General features: G+C 57.3%; 4 protein-coding genes across 4 annotated transcripts; 3 read left to right on the top strand and 1 right to left on the bottom strand.

Annotated features, from left to right (window-relative positions):
- Positions 1–1,012: 1,012 nt before the first annotated feature.
- On the top strand, positions 1,013–9,780 carry KVR01_007990 (uncharacterized protein). Its single transcript, XM_044786962.1, has 2 exons — positions 1,013–4,076; positions 5,547–9,780. The coding sequence occupies exon 2, from the start codon at positions 5,891–5,893 to the stop codon at positions 9,359–9,361; it is 3,471 nt and encodes a 1,156-aa protein (XP_044642968.1). The 5' UTR covers positions 1,013–4,076; positions 5,547–5,890; the 3' UTR covers positions 9,362–9,780.
- A 1,664-nt stretch (positions 9,781–11,444) lies between these two features.
- On the top strand, positions 11,445–13,047 carry KVR01_007906 (uncharacterized protein; the record flags this gene model as incomplete). Its single annotated transcript, XM_044781521.1, has 4 exons — positions 11,445–12,326; positions 12,456–12,692; positions 12,750–12,854; positions 12,955–13,047. 4 exons carry the CDS (start codon positions 11,445–11,447, stop codon positions 13,045–13,047), a joined length of 1,317 nt encoding a protein of 438 aa, XP_044642884.1.
- A 21-nt stretch (positions 13,048–13,068) lies between these two features.
- On the bottom strand, positions 13,069–14,968 carry KVR01_008277 (mitochondrial 54S ribosomal protein IMG2). The gene is made up of 3 exons (XM_044794112.1): positions 14,430–14,968; positions 13,624–14,317; positions 13,069–13,491 (listed from the first exon to the last, which is right to left on the bottom strand). Exons 1-2 carry the CDS (start codon positions 14,814–14,816, stop codon positions 14,267–14,269), a joined length of 438 nt encoding a protein of 145 aa, XP_044643255.1. The 5' UTR covers positions 14,817–14,968; the 3' UTR covers positions 13,069–13,491; positions 13,624–14,266.
- A 219-nt stretch (positions 14,969–15,187) lies between these two features.
- Positions 15,188–18,244, top strand: KVR01_008089 (uncharacterized protein). The gene is made up of 2 exons (XM_044789668.1): positions 15,188–15,881; positions 16,111–18,244. Exons 1-2 carry the CDS (start codon positions 15,474–15,476, stop codon positions 17,023–17,025), a joined length of 1,323 nt encoding a protein of 440 aa, XP_044643067.1. The 5' UTR covers positions 15,188–15,473; the 3' UTR covers positions 17,026–18,244.
- Positions 18,245–19,100: the final 856 nt, after the last annotated feature.

Genomic DNA, 19,100 nt, shown 5'->3' with positions numbered 1-19,100 from the left:
TAATATTTAATAACTTTAAAATTTAAGTATTTTTATTTAATAAAGTTAACTATTATAACTTAATATTACTATTTTAAACTATTATAAACCTAACTCTATTAATAAAAACTTACTTTATAATTTATATATTTAAATAATAATATAAAGGCTATATAATATTTATTTAATACTTTTAAATATATAATAATATTTTAAATAACTTATATATAACTAATATATTTTTTAAGTTTATAAAATTATATTTAACCTTAAATTATTTAATATATTAACTTAAAGTTTAATTATAAAATTAATATTAAAAATAATAATAATATTATTATATTTATTAAAAGTTTTAAGTTTTATAATATTTAAAATTATCCTTTTAACTTTTTATATTCTTTTTTATAATAATTAATTATAATAAGTATTATTATATATAAATATTATATATAGTTAATTATTTAATATAAGTTTAAATAAAATAAATAAATAGAAAAATAAATAAAAAATAAAGTTAGAAAAACTAAGTCTCCTTTTAGAAATAGTTTATTTATATATTAAATAGAATAAACTATTAAAATAGATAAAAGCTTCTATAAAAATAGGAAATCTTTTACTCTTAAAGCTAAAGAGGCAAGGGTGTGGGGAGACCAAAAAAAGGCAGCACGAACTCTGTTGACCGAGTGCAGGGAGGGATGATGGGTGGTGGATGCTCCAGCTCCGACGGGGCCATGTCGAAACAGCTCGACACTGCCATGACAATGGATCGAGCTACGGTGTATTGGAGCGAAACGGACAAAGGCAAAGACGAATAAAAACGGGGGACAGAATAATAGACGCAGACACGAGGGGGGAGAGCACACAGGCGGAAGAAGGAAGGAAGAGACGGACGAGACGGACGGACAGGCAGGTGGGTGCAATGGTGCCTTCTCTCTTGTCGTAGCCCCGATGGCAGATGACAGAGGTACCAGATACCTTCCCTCGAGACACATAAACCCGCCCAGCTTCCCATTCGCACCCCTCGTCTCTGATTCACTTTGCCCTGTTTTGTTCTTGCATCCTTTCCAGTTCCCTTCCCACCCCTTCTGGCCTCCCCTGGGCCCCTCGTTGCTGTTTTGTTGCCGGTTCTTGTCACCGCTGCAATGTCCCCCGTTCCAGTCCACACACCAGCAGCACCACCAGCAGCCCTGTGTGCGTACGTGCTGGGGCGATGGGGTGGCACTTCCCCCGAAGGCCAGAACAGGCAGAGCCCACATTCGACCAGTTGACAGCAAAAGACGGCAGTTTCATGGCCTCTTGTCACGATGCTCACGACATCTGATTGATTGACAGACTGGTTGAGGACTGTTGCTGCTCTTCGGCTGGAATGGAAAGGTGGGAGGGAAGATGACTTGGGCAGACAGCCAGCCAGCAAGCCAGCCAGCCAGACAGCCACCACACCAACACCAAGACACCACCACCACCACCGTGAACCAGCCGCAGCCGGACAGGCACCGTCCAGGATCGACCAGAAACAGCTCACGGCACAGCACAGCACAGCGCAGCACAGCACAACACAACGCAGCATGCAAATCCAAGGGCAAAAGCATCAGAGTGCAAACACACAGGACCAGAGCGGGGGCGAGGGGACCACTCAAAATCACATCAGGCCAAAATTACCTCCGGCATGACCTAAACCCCACCAACGCCTTGGCCACGGCGCCCGCCCAAGATCAAGTGCTCAAGTGCCCCAAGGATGCGAGCATGAGAGGACATGATAAGACGCTGCTTTGCTCTGGCTTCTCCCCTGCTGTACTCCTCGCTCTGGCCGTCCCTTCCGGTTCTGTTTTGTTCTGTTCTGCTCCCGCCATTTTATTTCGAGTCCCCTGGTTCCCGTGGTTGTGCAGCAACGGAACAGGCATCGTTTTCGACCCGGTCAGCGACGACACCACCCACCACCAACCACCACGACCGGCAACAGATTGGCAGACTGGCAGACAGACCTGCGACAACTGCCACCTGCATCCTGCGCACCACCCCCAGGGCACCCCCGTGTATTGGATGGACACTCAGTACACTGCACTCCCCGTCTGGCGCTACTGGCGCGAGCCCGTGAACCTTGCATATCCTCGCTGTCGCTACCCGGCAGGCCACATGCGCTAGGTGTGCAGCCAATTCCAGCCATGTCGGACCCGAGCCTGGCTCCAGCCTGCCAGCCTCGACAACCTCCGGACTTGGGTTTTGTTTTTTGATCATCCAGGACTGGACTTTTGCACACGCGGTGCACTCGACATGGTCATGGCAACAGACGGGACGGAACAGGCTGTCAGAGAAGGGCTGAACGCATCGCCGAGGATGCCGGAGCAAATCGAGCGAATCCGTCCCACGTCAAACAAAGCCCATGGGCGCTACTTAATACTCGGGCACCACACGCCTGCACTCACAACCACGAACCACCACTCGTTGCTGTTTGGCCTTCACCTACCTACATGTACAGGTTGCCCAACGGAGAGATCAGCCCTGCTCCTGGTCCATTCCCCGTGGCCCGCACTTTTCCCAGCAGGCCTTGCCGTCATCAACACTCCTGCATTCGCGGCTTGGCTGAACCGTCGCCTGCGCCAGCCTGCAAGACTGAAGCTGGCAAGAGATGACGACAACCCTCTGAGCCAAGATGTCGTCCCCAGGCGTCCCCAGGCGCAGCGGGGCCTGGCAGTCAAGTTATCCAGAGACGAGGCACATAGCTCGACTGCTACTCGACTTCAACAGCCGAGTGTAGCAGCTCTGCCATGGCCCTGTGGCAGGAACACAGGGAACCACCGGTTCGGGATACTGAAGTGACTTGGGCCAAGCAACAGACGACTTGGTCGTACGCAAGACAGCCCCAGGGCAAGTGTTGGAGCCAGAGGACACCAAGTCATTTTGGATTTATCTGCCTCCTAGGTTGGTATGGTCGGTTGCTCTCCTTTCAGTTACATTCCATCACATGAACAGCATGGTTGCTGGAGCATCGCGCCCACGCTGTCTCGATGAACGAAGCCATTCAGAGCCGGCACTGCACCATCACTCGTTGCAACTCGCAGCTGCTGGTGCTGCCTGGGCTGACAGCTGACTGGGCTGCCGGATTGGCTCGGCAAAAGACAACGTGGGACCTGCCGATCCCGTGGCAGGGATCCCAACGTTTCTGGTTGGCAACGCCTCCGGAAGAGATCTAGCTCAGACGCTAGACCACTTCGGACATCCGGCAGGGGCCAGCCAGCCAGCCAGCCAGAGAGGGAGGAGAAAACCGAGGTGGCAGGAACCAAGAGCAAGAGTGGGGCGGGGCGAAAGAAGCGAGACGAGGCGAGGCGAGGCAGGGCCCGAGGGGGACAGAGGAGCAGGGCCTAGGAGCAGGATTCGACTCGACCATCCGTCCGTCTGTCCTGTCCTGTCCTGTCCCAGTCAGTCCCTTCTGTCCGCCCATTCCTAGTCCGCCCCGTCAGCCTTTCTGTGTCTTGGTCGGCCTGTCGTCCAGCCAGAGATTTGATTGATGATTGAGTGCCTGCTGCCTGACTGATTGACTGCAAGCCTGGCACTGACCCTGCCTGCACGCACCAGCACGGCACACGCTCGGTCGCACTCACACTCGCGCTCACCCTCTCCACTCTCAAGCAGACTTGGACAGCGCGCTGGAAGAAAGGATTACTCGCCAACCCGCTCGCTCGCTCGCTCGCTCCCAGCCCGCCTGCCTGTCGGCCCATTCGCCCTCCCTCTCTGACTGACACCTCGTCTGCCGTGGTAGTACTCCATAGAGGGTGAAACCCGTCCTGCCCGACTGTTTTGATTGCCAGTCGGCCAGTCTGCCTGTTGCCCACTCTAATACTCACCCACACCCACACCAGCTCACCCACCTAACCCGCAAACCCGTGCAAACCCGCAACCCGCACCGGCGCACACGGTTCGTTCGTTGGGCCATCACGAACCGAATCGAGGGCCACCCCTCGAAGACCAGCCAGCCCAACCCAGCCCCCAGCCCCAGGCCCGGCCCAGCCCCAGCCCAGCGCGCCGCCGACGCCGACGCCGCCGTTGTTGCTGGCCTGTTGCTGCTTGCTGCTGCTGCTTGGAGAGGGTACGTTACGGTACGTATGTATTACCTATTCACTGGTCCGCTTGCTTTGCTTGCTGCTACACGCCCTGCCACATGCCACATGCCACATGCCACATACCTTACATGGACACCCACATTGCCCCTGGCCCTGACCCTTTCCTGGGCGTCTTGACCAGTGCCCGTCCGAACCCCCTTGGTAAGGCCAAAAACCCACCTGGGTCGGGCGCCTCTCCCTGGATGGATCCCACCCTGGTGTGTGCCCCCCCCGCGTTTGACACCCGATTGCTGAGTCCCGGCCAAAGTTGCTGGTGTTGATGGTGTTGATGCAATCGATCCTGTTGATTGATTGCCGATGCTCCTCCTGCTTCTCCGGGCCTGTCAGTCTGTCAGTCTGTATTGCTTTTACCCCCCTCCCCCACCCAACCCGCCAAACTTTCAACACCACGCAACACCAGCAGTCTGCCAACACACTTTACACATTGCACACCACGCAGCGAGATACTCGCTTCTCACTGCCTGCTCTCATTCATGCTAGGAAAGTTCCTGTGACCTGCGCTGCGATGCCCTGTCTTGTGTGTCTCCCATTGATGTGCTATGTTGAAAAGAGTTGTTGAACTGTAACTCATTCAACATCAAGCTCAGTCCCCTCATCCCCTCATCTCGTCCCGCTTCATCTGAGGTAATTGCATTATCTGCTTTTGAATTTTAATTTTCCTTGTTACTGTGTTGAATGCTTCTATACTCGCTCGCAATGGCTTCTTGTAATAATGTCTGTTCAACATGGGCGGATCTTGTTGTTTTGCTTCTTAGTGTTGCCATCTCCCAACCTTGACGTCTTGTTTCTGTTTTGCACCCACCCACTCTCATCTCAGTTTTTTGCTGCAGCAATGATCTTCCCCCTCCTATATTCACTTGGCCAGCATCATATATATCCCCACAATTCGTGCTGTGCCAACTGCTTGAGACAAGAGAGACGAGGCCTTGTGAGCGTAATAATAAGCCGTCTGATAGGCAGGCGACTGACTGAGTCGTCGCTGAGCCACTCACTCACTTCGTCACTCGCTCATCACTCAGCTCTCAGTCCAGGCACAGGCACAGACACATGCAAAGGCGCAGGCAGTCATGAGTCCCTCCAACCAATGACCTCCCCTGGCAACCTGAACCCGCACCTACCCTCTCCCCCTCCCCCCCGGCCCCTCCCCCCGACACGCAGGCCTTGTAGCTGCCAATCCCGCCCAAGTCCACCTACCAAGCCGCCTACTGTCCACTGTTCATCCTACTGCCCCCTTCCAAAAAATCCCCCCATCGCACATCGCATCACACACCCGGGCAAATCGCTCCAGATCGCGACCCGACGCGCCTCCTTCTTTTGCCCATCGCCAAACACGCCGCCGTCGCACATGCTCCTCACCTCTATACTGTTTTCCATCTCCATGGCTTCTTGTCTTTGCCCTTTGATGATTGGCTGTTTCTAATTTCGTGTCTTGTTCGTCCCCCACAGGCCTCTTTGACGACTCTCCACGCATCCAAGCTCGCATCCAAGCATCCTCGCATTTGCGTCGCGCATCCCCACCCGAGGACGCCTCCCACCTGGCCGACTTTTGCGATAGAGGCAAAGAGGCGATCAACCAGATGGCCGTTGCGACCACCCTCGGCACCACCATCACCATCGCATCCTGCCATCTCCAATTCCAGCCCCGACACCATCAACAACAGCAGCAGCTCCGACAGCCTCGCCCCCACCCGCTGCTGTCGCGTCGCTCCTCGTCCTCGTCCTCATCCTTGTCCTCGCCGTTGACATCCACCTCCACCACCACCTTCGAATAGACCCTCCCGTCCTCAGCCATGTCCGCCTGGGGCATGAACGAGGCCGCTGTCCCCAACCACAATGGCAACAACGGCTTCGACCCGAATGCCCAAGCCGCCGCGTCGGGCATGATGGATCCCTCCAACTTCATGGCGAACCCTGGCGCCGCGCCCTTCAACCCCGCCCAGTACGCTCAGGCCCAGCAGATGATGGCCATGCAGCAGAACGGCCAGATGCGCAACGCGTCGCCCTCCTTTGCGAACCCCATGTACCAGACCAACCCCGTCATCCCCTCAAAGCGGCCCCGCCCGCGCGAGGACAGCATCGCAGGGTCCCCACGGCCCAACCCAGGCATGCTGCCCACCTCGCGCGCCGAAACCCCTCAGCAGTCCCAGTTCCCCAGCTACCCACAAGGCCAGCAGCCCGGCATGCCGCAGCCAAACCAGGGCCAGCCGTCGCCGTACCCTCACCTGCAGACTAACGGCTCAGCCAACGCGACGCCGTCCCCCATCATGGGCAGCAACCCCATGCGGCCCGGCAGCGTGCCCCAGAGGGTCTCCACCACGTCGCCGCACCCCTTCTCCCCCGCCGCCCAGCAGTTCGCGCCTCAGCCCTCCCCGATCCCCTCCGAGCACGGCGGCACCCCGCAACCCAATCCTTACATGCAGCAGGGCAACTTCCCTCCCGGCTTCAACCCAAACTACGGCACCAGCCCGTCGCCCGCCCGGCCCCCGTCGAACCCGAACGCGATGCCCGGCCAGATGATGCCGCAGCAGATGGGCCAGATGCAGCCCGGCATGATGCAGCAGCCCGGCCAGATGGGGATGGGCCAGATGGGCCAGATGCAGCAACACATGGCGCAGATGCAGGGCCAGATGCAAGGTCAGATGCAGGGCCAGATGCAGGGCCAGATGCAGGGCCAGATGGGCCAGATGCCGGGCCAGATGTACCCGCAGGGCATGCCACAGGCGCGGAACCCGGCTGAGCAGCAGCAGATGATGGTGGCCCACATGCAGAAGATGCAGCAGATGCAGGCTAGGCAGCAGCAGATGGCACACATGCAAGGGCAGATGCAGGGCCAGATGCCCGGGCAGAACATGGCGCAGAGGAACATGATGGCGAGACAGCAAATGCCTAACGGACAGGTGCCCTCCAACATGAACGCCGCCGCCGCCATGAGGCCCCAGCAGCCCGGCATGGGCGCGCCGCAGCAGGCGCAGAGGAGCCACTCCAGCCCGGATACCTTCATGAAACAGCTCTCCATGTTCATGGCGCAGAAGCAGATGCCGCTCAACACCAACCCCGTCGTCGGCGACAGGCCCATCCACCTTATGCAGCTTTTCCAGGCCGTCAACAAGGCCGGCGGCTTCAACAGTGTCACGGCGCGCAACTTCTGGCCGCAGATCTCCATGAGCGTGGGCCTGAACCCGGCGCAGATGCCAATGGCGCCGCAGCATTTAAGAAACATCTACGATCAGAACCTCAGGCCTTTCGAGGAGACATGGCGGTCCAGGCAGCCACAGCACCAGCAGCAACAACAACAACAACCACCACCACAACAGCACCAGCCACAGCATCAACAACAGCAACCACACCCGCAGCAGCAACAGCAACACCCGCAACAGCAGCAACATCCACAGCAGCAGCCGCAGCAGCAGCAGCAGCACCCACAGCAACATGGTGGGCCAAACACGCCTATGAAACAGATGTCGCCAGGCCACGCGCCACCTGGCGCCATGATGCAACCTGGCCAGCACGCTGGCATACAGCCAGGCCAGATGCAGTCGCCCATGAGGCAAATGCCTCCTGGTGCTGCCCAAGCAGGTGTGAACGGTTTCCAGACACCCCAACCGCCCCAGCCGCCACCCCCGAACTCCGCTCAGGGCCATGCGCGAAACGCCATGTCTAAGAGCCATCAAGCGACCCCTGTTCACGACGAGTTCACCGCGCCGTCTCCGGCTAGCAAGCATGGCAGCATGTCCCTGCCAAGTAGTGCCCATCCCGATGGCCCTGGCGCCTCCGCAGAGTCTGCCAATATGCCCTTCCCAGCGCCCCTGACCAAGGACCAGGATGAGTACATACCCTGCTCCCGCGTGCCAGAACCAAAAACATACGGCGGCGTTGAGCTGGACGTGACTGCCAGGCTCGGCATGGAATACCAGTTCTACAAACCCGACGTCCCCCCGCCGGCTCATCTGGGCAACATCGACCTGCACGCCTTGACCAAAAGCCTGCAGTGCGGCATACTTGCCGAGGTGCGCCTGGCCCTCGACACCTTGGCCACCGTGACAAGCCCGCAGGGGGTCATGGTGGGCGGGCAGGCTCTCGAGATCGACCTCACGAGATGCGAGGAACTCCTGGAAAGCCTGGTCGAGTGCGCCGAGGAACAGGTCGAGATGCTCGTCGAGCACACAGAAGAGCTGTCCGACGAGATAGACATAAGCCCGTACGAGGATGTGTCCAGGGCATGCCGCCTGGAGAACCTGGCCATCCGCAAGCTCCACACTGTGGGTTCGGAAGAGTATGAGCTCGACCGCGCGGTCGATCGGCTTCTGTGCATCACCACTGTCCTGCGCAACCTGTCCTTCCACGCGCCGAACCATTTCATCCTGGCCGATGAGCTGGTCGTGAAGCTGCTCTGCGACACCATCCGGTATCTTGGGACGCGCAACATGCTCCTGAGGACGCAGGCTGACACGCTGGACTTCTTCAAGGACGTCGTTGTCCTGCTGTCCAACATTGCCCACGCGGTGGAGATACAGGCCCGGGAGCAGGCCGAGAGCCTGCTCCAGTTCATCCTGGCCTTTGCGCCAACGCCCGCCCCTCATCTCTCAGACGGCGGCAAGCTGCACTTTGCCCCGTTCGAGCCCGTGTTGCACCCGTACCTGCCACATGCCATCGACGCGCTGGCCAAGCTCTTCGCCCGGGACGAGCCCAACAGGACATTCTACAAGAGCATATTCGCCGCCGACGCATCCAACACGCCACCGTCTGAGCTCATAACCCGCACCTTTGCCCTGGCCATCTCCCCGGTGCCAGGCCAGCACCGCGAACCCCGCGCGAACGGGCTGCCGTCCCTGGTCGAGGCCCGCAAGCCAATCCTCATGCAGGGCCTCCTCGCCGGCAACATCGTCGCGTCGTTGGCACCGGACTACGACACGTGCGTGACGCGGACGTGGCTGGCCGCCGGGAACGGGTTCGCCCAGAACCTGTTCCGCCTGGTCCGGGAGCTCTCGGCCGAGTTTGAGCAGCCCAGGATTAAGCCGCCTGGGCAGCCGCGGGCCCAGCCCAAGAAGGACCCTGACCTGCTGTACATTGCCGTCCTGGGCACGTCGATGCTCCGGCAGCTGGCGCACAAGGCCCGCGACCCGAACGACCCCGAGAGCATACCGCCCAACGTCGTCCCCAAGACGGACAAGATCCTCAAGGCGCTCGAGATGCGCAGCCCCGAGTTCTCAAAGGACGGCTGGCTGCAGCACGTGGTTGCGCTGGGGTCACTGCAGATATGAGCATATAGCAGGGCGCATTGCTATTAATATGGCTAGCAGGCAGGAAGGCAGGCAGGCAGGCATATCGCAATTTTTAATTTGCATTACACAACGAGCCCACGCGGAATGGAGCAAAGGAGGGATAGACGGAACATGGAGCAAGGCAAGAAAGCAGGCAAGCAAGCATTGGTCGGTTGGGTTGGTGTTGGTGCATTCTGGAACGTGACTCTGGTGACTGCGGTGTGTGTGTGTGTGTGTGGAAGTGTGCGTGTGTATGTAGTATGTATGTATGTATCTATGGGTAACAACAGGTGGGTGGGTGTCACGTGCCCTATGCGCCTACGGTAGCAAGCAAGCAAGCAAGCGAGCAAGCAAGTATGAAACGGGCTTGGCCAGACTTGACCAGAGCAGACTGTGTGTATGTGTGTGTGTGTGTTTAGGCTGTCATCGAATCTAATCTAATCTGATCTGATCTGATCCAACCTTGTTCGTTTCACACACATATCGTAGCGTGTGTGTGTATCGACGGGTCGGTGTTGACAAAGAAGCTAGCCAGTAGCATGTTGTTCCCTAAGAGGGCCAGAGGTTGCTTTATAAGAGGCGGTTCCATATGAGGTTTCCTCATGAAGAGTTAATTATTTATGCCTTACTAGTGAAGAGGTGGTTAGAAAGTTGGAAAATAGATCAGTCCCACGGTCGAGCAGCAGACAGCGGGGCCAAAACTTGGGAGAGGACGGGAGGGACAGGTTGAGATAGCCGCAACATACAGCAAGGGAGCCTACCTACATGGGTACACATAACCTAGGGTGGGTGCAACTTGGATGGTCTGTGGGATCGAGGTCTGCATTGTCTGATCCCATGTGCCTGGCTCATTGTACCCCACCATCCATGTAGGTAATAACAAATGAGCAGTGTAGTTGTGATCCATGTTGCAAATGCAGCAGAGACTGAGAGCCACCTTCAGAGTGGAAGCCAACAATTAATTGATTTAGCAACACATTAGCAACTCTGGAGGTACTGACTAGAGTGGACTGGACTTTTGACATGGGGACTTGCAGGTTGCTCTGCTTTCAGACTACCCAGATTGGTCAGAACAGGAGGGAAATCACCGTGGTGAGCCCTTGGGCTTCTTAATCTGCATATTAACCACCAGAGTCTCTGCACCATACGGTTCCATTCAATGTGATGCAAGAATTCGATTGCCACCTGGGGCGTACCTGTGACCTGTGTTGGTATATCTAATGGGAAGACGATCTCACACAATGCAAGTCACATGCCGTTGACGTGCCATGCTGTTGTTATTCTTTACAAAACCATGTCACCCATAAGCACCCACAGTGAAGAGTCTGGTGTGGATTATCTTGAAGGGGCAAAGTCATTCCTGCCAGCAGCTTGCCAGAACAGACTTGTAGTGAATTGTAATAGTTGTTTCAATGCCCTGGATGATGTGGGCCAGTCTAGGAAAGGGCAAGTGGCATCAAGTACAAGGACAATAGACAAAACATGGCCCCGTGGTTGTAAGGGACACATGGCAGGAGCAAAGCAACATCTTAGCCCATGCCCCATGAGAGCCGGTGGCGGCAACCAAAGTGAAAGTGTCTTGTTAGCAGCGTGTAAGTGAACTTTAGCCCGTCATAAACTCGGCACCAGCAACGGTTTTGCACGTCGGGCGGGAGTGTTCACTTTATAATGTTGGTTCCTGGATAGTACTACAGAATCAAATTGAGGCACCACTATCATCCTGTGGGCGTTTGTCTTTTCTTGTTTTCAAGCCCTGGAATCTTTAGAATTGCCAACTTCTGTCAACAACAGAAACCAGTGACTCGACGACCGGCACCACGGGCGCATTCACTGATCTTGTTCTCGCTCCTAAGCCTGTCTCCCTCTTACTCTCTCACCGATCGACTTTGGATATCACAAACCTCTCCGTCGACAAACCCAAAGTTTTCTTCCCCGACCCCAACCAAGGATAAACGGCCAGTCTTTTTTCTCCCACAGCAATTCTATCCCATCGATCAACACCAACACCAACCCACCAACCCACCAACCACAACAACAACAACAACAAAAACCACCCAGCCCAGCCCACCACCCAACCAAAACAATGCAGATAACCGCGGTCCGCTGCCCGCGGTGCCTCCTGACGGTCTACACGACCATATCAAACCCCAACCAGCCCGTCACGAGACCCCCCGCCCCGCGGGTCTTCACCGTCGCGCCCCTCGCCGACGACGACCTCCGCTTCTACAACTGCCCCATGGACGTCTGCGAGTACCACGTCCGGGACACCACCACGCGCCCGGCCCCCGTCGTCAACCTGTACCGCAACTCGTGGGCCCCCGGCGGCGGGGGCGGCCCGATGTGCATCACCCCGGGGCTGACCGTGGCGCCGCGGACCGCCGACACGAGGCCGCTGCGGGGCGCGGACGAGGTCGCCGCGCTGGCGATCGGGGTTGGTGACGGGGATGCGGCCACGGCTACTACTACTACTACTCCTCCTCCTGTCAGCACGATATTGTGCAAGCTGCCCACGACTCCCACTCCAGCTGCTGCCACCACCAAGACCGCAGGCGACGGCGACAAGGCCAGGCCTGTCTCTGGTGTGATTCCGTGGCGCGCCGGCCCCGTGCCGCAGCCTACTGCTCCTACTACCACTACTACTCCCACTACTCCCACGACCACCGGCATCGTCGAGCGACCCGCCGCCGTCGCCACCACGACCACCAAGCGACCCCGGTCAGAGGAGCGGCCTCCCACCACCCCCGTCGCCTCCACTTGCGTCAAGAGACCTGCCCCTCCTCCCCTGGACCCGAAGCCGAAGCCCTTCACCACCGCGAGGCTCGTCGCCCCGGCGCAGACGCCGCAGGCCCAGACCCAGGGCACCGCCGCCACGCCGCAGCAGGGGAACCACGGCCAGGTCTCGCTGCAGTTCGGGCGGGACGAGGCGGGCGGTGTTGTTGTTGTTGTGCCGCCCGTGGCTGATATTGTATGCGAAACACCCCCCCCCCCCCATCCCCCCTATGCTATGCCTCTGGGTATACTTACTTGCCTGGGTGAGGTGGCAACAAGACCCACTCACAGCTGAGCTGACCCGTTTCGATACTCACCACTACAGCCCCGCCCCACACTGGCGCCGCAGCCCTTCAAGGACGAGGAGCCCACGAAGCCCGAGATGCCCACGACCCCGAGCCCGATAAGGCAGCTCAGGCCCAAGCCCGCGGCCGAGACCGAGACGCCCGCGCCCGCCCCTGCGCCCGTGACTAAGGAGCGAGTGGCTCACAAGGCGGACGGGAAGAACGAGGCCAAGAAGAAGGGGGCGGCGAGCAGTAGCCCAGCAGCAGCGGCTGACAGCGTACGAGGACACACCCCTCCATCACATATCTATCTGTCTGACTGACTGACTTAGCAGACCCCCACGGGGCTCGTCGCCTCGGGGACCAAGTGGAGCGACGCCGAGGTGGACAAGCTCAGGGGCCTCACAGGGCGGGGCCTGCGCCAGGCCGACATCGCCACTGTATGTTTTGTCCGTGGGGCTATTGACCAATGCTCCCTTTCCTTATCGTGGTGGTGGTTTGTGGGCTAACGAGCCGGTTTCTTTCTTCCCAAAACCACAGGAGATGAACCGCAGCCTGCTGAGCGTCAAGTACAAGATCGCCGAGGTCCGCAAGACCGATAGGATGGCCAGGGGGCAGACGGATCCGAACTGAGGGGGGCTGATGCTGTTGTTGCTCTCGCTGGGGTCTTGTTGTTGTCTTGTTGATTGATCGTGCCGGTGCCGGGCCTGATGAGGCCCGCCGGATCACAGTGGCCGGAAATACCTGAGGATATCAGGAGCCTACCTACTCTACGGGGTGGACAAGAGCGGAGGTAAGGGAGCACCTCTGCCTTGGGCGTTGTTCTTTGACCTTGAAAGAAAGAAAATGGCTGCGGAAGTCGAGACGATTCGCAAGGAAGAGGAGGAAGAAAAAGAGCCCCCCACCCAAAGAAAGAAGATGGAGAGGAAACCTGTGGGAGAACGAACGAGCGTACGAGGCGTTGCCCACGACTGCGCTGGTTGCGCCCATACGAAATGGCCCAGGGGCAAGGGAGGGAGTGCGCGCGACATGAACGCATCGCCGACCCAAGGCAAGGACAGGGCTGATCTGATGTGTCTGTCTGTCTGTCAGTTGCAAAAAGAGATGATTTTTTTACAGGGCGAGTGAGCGGGCAGGACAGGATAGGACGTCTTGGTTGTATTCCACGTGGTGTTTGGAGTAGAAAAGCAAGCTGCAAGGACGACGGACCTGATGACGGACAGACAGGCCTCCTTTTTTGCTCGGGACTTTGATCAATGAACTGGTAACGGGGTTTGTTACCGCGCGGGGATAGGTACAATCAATTAATGGCAACTGTCCCGATTTTATTTTTTTGAGTTGTTCGGTCAAGGGCAACTGGGGTTTGTAGACCACGTTGGCACTTGCGACAGTGTATGCATGTGGGTTGGGATTTCCGAGGGCGCGGGTTGAGCCTCCCTCTGGAATATATGGAACACATGGCGACAGACTCAACCCCCTATGCCTGTACACCTGACGACACCTTTAGGCTGGGGGGAACTGCCAGTGGTCAGGCCGAGCCAGACAGCCCAACAGTACCTACCTACCTACAGAAGAGGCGGGGCGTTGCGCTCGAAGCCAGCATGACAAGACGTGACATGACATGGCGTGACCCTGTTCCGTCGTCGTAGATGCGTTCTTCTTCATCGTGGGTATATTGCAACATATTGTACAGCCCCCTCGGCAGCCTTTCTGCTACAACCGAACGTGTGTTGTGGCGGGGCGTCTTCCAAGGCTGATAATGACACCCAAGGATATGTGTGTGGCTCCTTGTTGGGTTGGTGCTTGCTTGCTTGCTTGTAATCCTGCCCCCTCCCTCTCACATGAGAACACCTTAGAACCCTCGCGCCTCGAGCCACTTCTGCACCTTGTCCGCGTGAAAGCCCTGCCGGAACCACCAGTCAGTCAGCCGTGTTCTTTGGATCGCTCGCTCGCTCGCTTTCTCATGTGCCCTGCCCCGCCCGTGCAGAGCGAGTCGCAAAAAAACCTATCCTCACCTTTATCTTTATGTGGTTCGTGACGGGGTTGATCTTGACCTCGTCCCTCGGGAACCGCAGCTCCTCGACCAGCTCGTCCCGCAGGGCCCTCGTGTCCCCCACGATCTTCTTGACCACCGTCTGCTTCTTGGTGCCGCCGGCGCGGGCGTCGTTGTAGACGGAGAGGTGTCTTGACGCGGTGCGCTCGACGAGGTAGGAGAGCTGCTTTGACCCCTGTTGTGGGGAGGGAGGGGACGAGGGGGCCGGCGGCGTGGGCTGTGATGATGATGATGGTGTTGCTGCTTCGGTGGTGAGGAGGCGCGCGGATGCGGCGGTGGAGGACGAGGGCCGGAGGAGCAGCCGGCTGGGGGCAGCTGTTGCTGCTCGGAGTGGTAATTGGCGTAGCATCGTGGATGTTGTGTGTATGTATGTACGTTGGTGTCTCCCCAGCAACTCGCGGTTCTTTCTGGGCGCGGCGTCGTCGTGATCTTTCAGAGGTCGTCACCAAAAAATCGCGGCTGGCGGCAGGCAATGGGGAACCGGGGCCAGGGACGGGGTTCATAGCTCCCACGCTTGGACGCTTGGACGCTTGGACGTCTGACGTTGAGCTGGCAGCTGCAGCGAACGTGGGTACTGAGGTACAAAGTACCTTGATAGGTATAAGGGTACGCGGGTACTTCCTATCCGGCTTCGGCAAAACAAATGGGCGTGCTGGGGGGCTGCAGCCAATTGGCGCATGGCAGAGTGGACCCCACGAAAAAGGGCAGAGACGGCGGGAGGGAACAACGAATTTTGGGTGAGCCAGCCCCGCCAGTGGAAAGAGGACTGGATTCCGAGAGCGACAAGCAAGCAGCTAGAGAAGTCTCAGAGTCTGTCTGACTGACTGACTGACACCCTCTCTCTCTCCCACCCAGCCATCCCACCACCACCCCCAGCTGCAGCCGACAGGAACAACCCCTCCTGGTCCTGTGCTCCCGCCGAAAGAAAAAGAGAGACGATTAATTAATCAAGCCTCTCCCACCCTCGCCCGACCCACGCGACAAGACCGATCAAACCACAGCCAAGATGGAGGACAACACCACCGTCGCCGAGTACGACCTGCTGCCGACGCTCGTCACCAAGCTCGACCGGCACCTGATCTTCCCGCTGCTCGAGTTCCGCCGCGGCCAGCTGGAGAACGAGGACGGCGTGTCCAAGGACGAGGCCAAGTCGCGCGAGCTGCTCAAGGCCACCTACGAGCTGCTGCGCAAGACCAACATGACCGACTACGTCGCCAACCTGTACTGCGACCTCGAGGGCCTGCAGGACCCACCAAAGGAGTACGCCGACAAGAGGCAAAAGGTCATCGAGACCCTCGAGGCCTTCGAGGACACCACGGGCAAGATCCAGGAGCTGCTGGGGCGCGAGGACGTCGTCACGAACCTGCGGAGCGACAAGGTTGCCAACCTGGAGTTCCTCAAGAAGGAGCATGATGTACGTCTTTGTTGTCGCCGCACGGTCTCCCCCTTTTGCGTATATTGTGACGGGCTGTATCACGATCCGATGGGCGACGGGCAGGCCAGGCACCGTGTCCCACACCCACTATCATGACATCGTGGTGTTCTTCGCTGGCGCCACTTTCCTGCCCTGCCCTGCCCTGCCCTGCGCTGACTGCTTGCTCTGCTCTACACGACCGACACGCTGACACGACGGACAACAACAGGTCACGATCGAGATGGTCAACGCCCTCTACGACTTTGGTAACTTCAAGTACAGCTGCGGCGACTACGGCGGGTCCGCCGACCTCCTCTACCAGTTCCGTGTCCTCTCCACCGACAACGACAAGGTGTCGGCCGCCACGTGGGGCAAGCTCGCCTCCGAGATCCTGTCTACCAGCTGGGACTCGGCCCTCGAGGAGCTGATGAAGGTCAAGGAGAACATCGACACCAAGCTCTTCAACAACCCCCTCGCCCAGCTGCAGCAGCGCACCTGGCTCATCCACTGGGCCCTGTTCCCCCTCTTCAACAGCGACACCGCCCGCGACCCCCTCCTCGACCTCTTCTTCTCCCCCGCCTACATCAACACCATCCAGACCTCGTGCCCCTGGGTGCTGCGCTACCTCGTCGCCGCCGTCATCACCGGCCGCGGCCGCTCCCGCAACTCGGGCGTCCAGCAGAAGCAGCTCAAGGACATAGTCCGGATCGTGCGCCAGGAGGCCTACGAGTACACCGACCCCCTGACCGAGTTCGTGCGCGCCCTCTTCATCGACTTCGACTTTGACGACGCGCAGCGCCAGCTGGGCCGCGCCGAGGAGGTCCTGCGCGCCGACTTCTTCCTGGCCGGCGGCGTCGACGCCTTCGTCGACAACGCCCGCCACCTCATCTTTGAGAGCTACTGCAAGATCCACGCGCGCATCGACATCAAGGGCCTGAGCAAGACGCTCGGCCTCGACAACGAGGCCGGCGAGAAGTGGATCGTCAACCTCATCCGCGACACGCGGCTCGACGCCAAGATCGACTCGAGCGAGGGCACCGTCGTCATGAACCACCCGCCCAGCAGCGTCTACCAGCAGGTCATCGAGAGGACCAAGGGCGGCTTCTTCAGGACCCAGGTCCTCAGCGCGGCGGTGGCCAAGTAGATGTGAATTGAATGTAATCGAGGCGAGGCGGCTCGGTAGAGAGAGAGACGAGAGACGAGAGACGAAGGGAAGGAAGAAGACGAAACAAGAAGGAGACTAAAGAGCATGCATGGGGCGGCAAGGGGGACGACATGTGGACGGACGGGGCATGAACCAAGCGTGAACACCCAAGCTTTTGAACAATTGACAGACAGGTCGGAGCTTTTTTGCACGTTGTATTCCAAGGTACGGGGGCAAAAAGGCAGGCGTTTTAGGGCAAGAAAAGGGGACTGGCCCCCTCCCCTTGGGAAAGCTTGTTTCCCGAAGAGGGGCCCGCGACTGTCGCCGGTTGTCGGTCGACAATGAATAGACAAAATACCTACCTTACCAGTATCCCCGAGGCCCCGCGCGACGGACGGGGAGGGGAGGGGAGTTGCCTGGCTCTCGCGCACACACACTATGCCAGGGGTGGATGCTACGCGTCTGACAAACCAGCACGCACACGCACGCGCGCGCGCACAGCATGGCTGGCTGGCTTGGCTGTATTTTTCGCATAGGGCCGCTGTCGATCAGTGGGACAGCGTTGAAGCCGCGTGGGTGAGTCGCCTCGAGCGAAGCGTTGATGCCTGCCTGCTTGGGGCTCTGGGGACCCCCCCCCCTGCTCTGTCAACGACGGACGGACGGACGGGCGAGGATTACGGAGCTCAGAGCTGTCCAGGGTAGTATACTCGCCTGTCTGTCTGTCTGCCTCTGCCTGTCTGTCTGGCCTGGGATTATCTGCAGGCCCACCAGAAGGGAAACATATCAACACGATGAAGCGATATGCGCTGAATCTTCTTGAAGGAGTCGCACATCCGTGTAGTATGTTGATGAGCTTGATGTAGACAGACATGAGTTGCTAGTAGCGGGAGGGCACCTGGGCTGATAGGCAGGCAGGCGCCTGAGGCAGGCATACCTAGGTAGATATCGAGACGAGAGAGAGAGGAAGGAAAAAGGGATATCTTGAATAAAGCGGCGAAGCAAGTACCCTGAGAACGTGACTGGCATGCAGGAGGGATCCCTACATCTAGACTCGCCCCTGGCCTGCCCTGCCCTGACTTCATCCACGACATCCCGTCATCCCATTCATGCGGTGCTATACAGAACAGTCGGCATATCCATCCCCTCAGCGGGCGGTCTTGGTTTGACTAGAGATTGGAGAATGGGAATCCCCAACGAGGGAAAATTGAATGCACCTCCATAGATGAACGGTACAAGTCAGCAACCTCATAAGACTGCGGTGATGACTCTCACGTCAATGTTGGAGATGTAGCTGTCGGTGCTACGAATTTTTAGAGTCACATGAGTGATGCCTACAGTCAGTCAAGACTCCACAGAGCTGTCGAGAACCCCCAAGGGGCAATGAATCTTGCATTCCCTCAGCTGCCCAGACAGCAACACGTCTGGCTGGAAACTACAGTTACATGTTGGAATGTCAGCCGCAATCATGGCGAGGCTGAGGCGTGGGCCCAATGCTTGTAGTGGTTTCCTTGAGCAGTGTTCTCGATGTAACGTGGAAGGGCGTTTTATGTTTGCATCATGGTTTCGCTCCGCGGATACCGATTTATAGAGCTGGACTTGAATTGATACGTGTACCCTACCTAGGTAGGGTAGGATTCAGGTAATGATCGAGGTAGTTAATAATTTCCCTGTCAATCTTGCGCGGCGGCCGGCTGGATATTCAGGAAGATGTATTGCAGTACCAAAAGATACAGTTAAACTACTCGCATAACTAGAGTATCTTGTTCCTAACGCTGAGCCTCGACCTTGCACAAATTTAACCAACATGTATCTACAGTCATTTGTTGCTATTCGACTGTACCAGGCTGCACGGCCGGGGAGAAATTTCCGGGCCGACTCATGCTGCAGAAGCATCGATGACTGGTGCTGTCGGAACATCAAGCCCAGGCGGATTGATACCACCATAGCGTTGTGTGAGTAGCCTTGATAGTTGACTGGCTCATGCTGTCCAAGCGAGGGGTGTAATATCTGCCGACTTCTGGGTAGATTGGAGATATATCAGCACTGGAACTTCTTGCTTCAGCCTCTCTAATATC

The sequence above is a fragment of the Diaporthe batatas genome (genome assembly GCF_019321695.1).
Source record: "Diaporthe batatas strain CRI 302-4 chromosome Unknown Contig00009, whole genome shotgun sequence".
In the NCBI taxonomy this organism is placed as follows: domain Eukaryota; kingdom Fungi; phylum Ascomycota; class Sordariomycetes; order Diaporthales; family Diaporthaceae; genus Diaporthe; species Diaporthe batatas.
The sequence above is the reverse complement of the archived record's forward strand: the minus strand, read 5'-3'. Positions and strand labels throughout refer to the sequence as shown.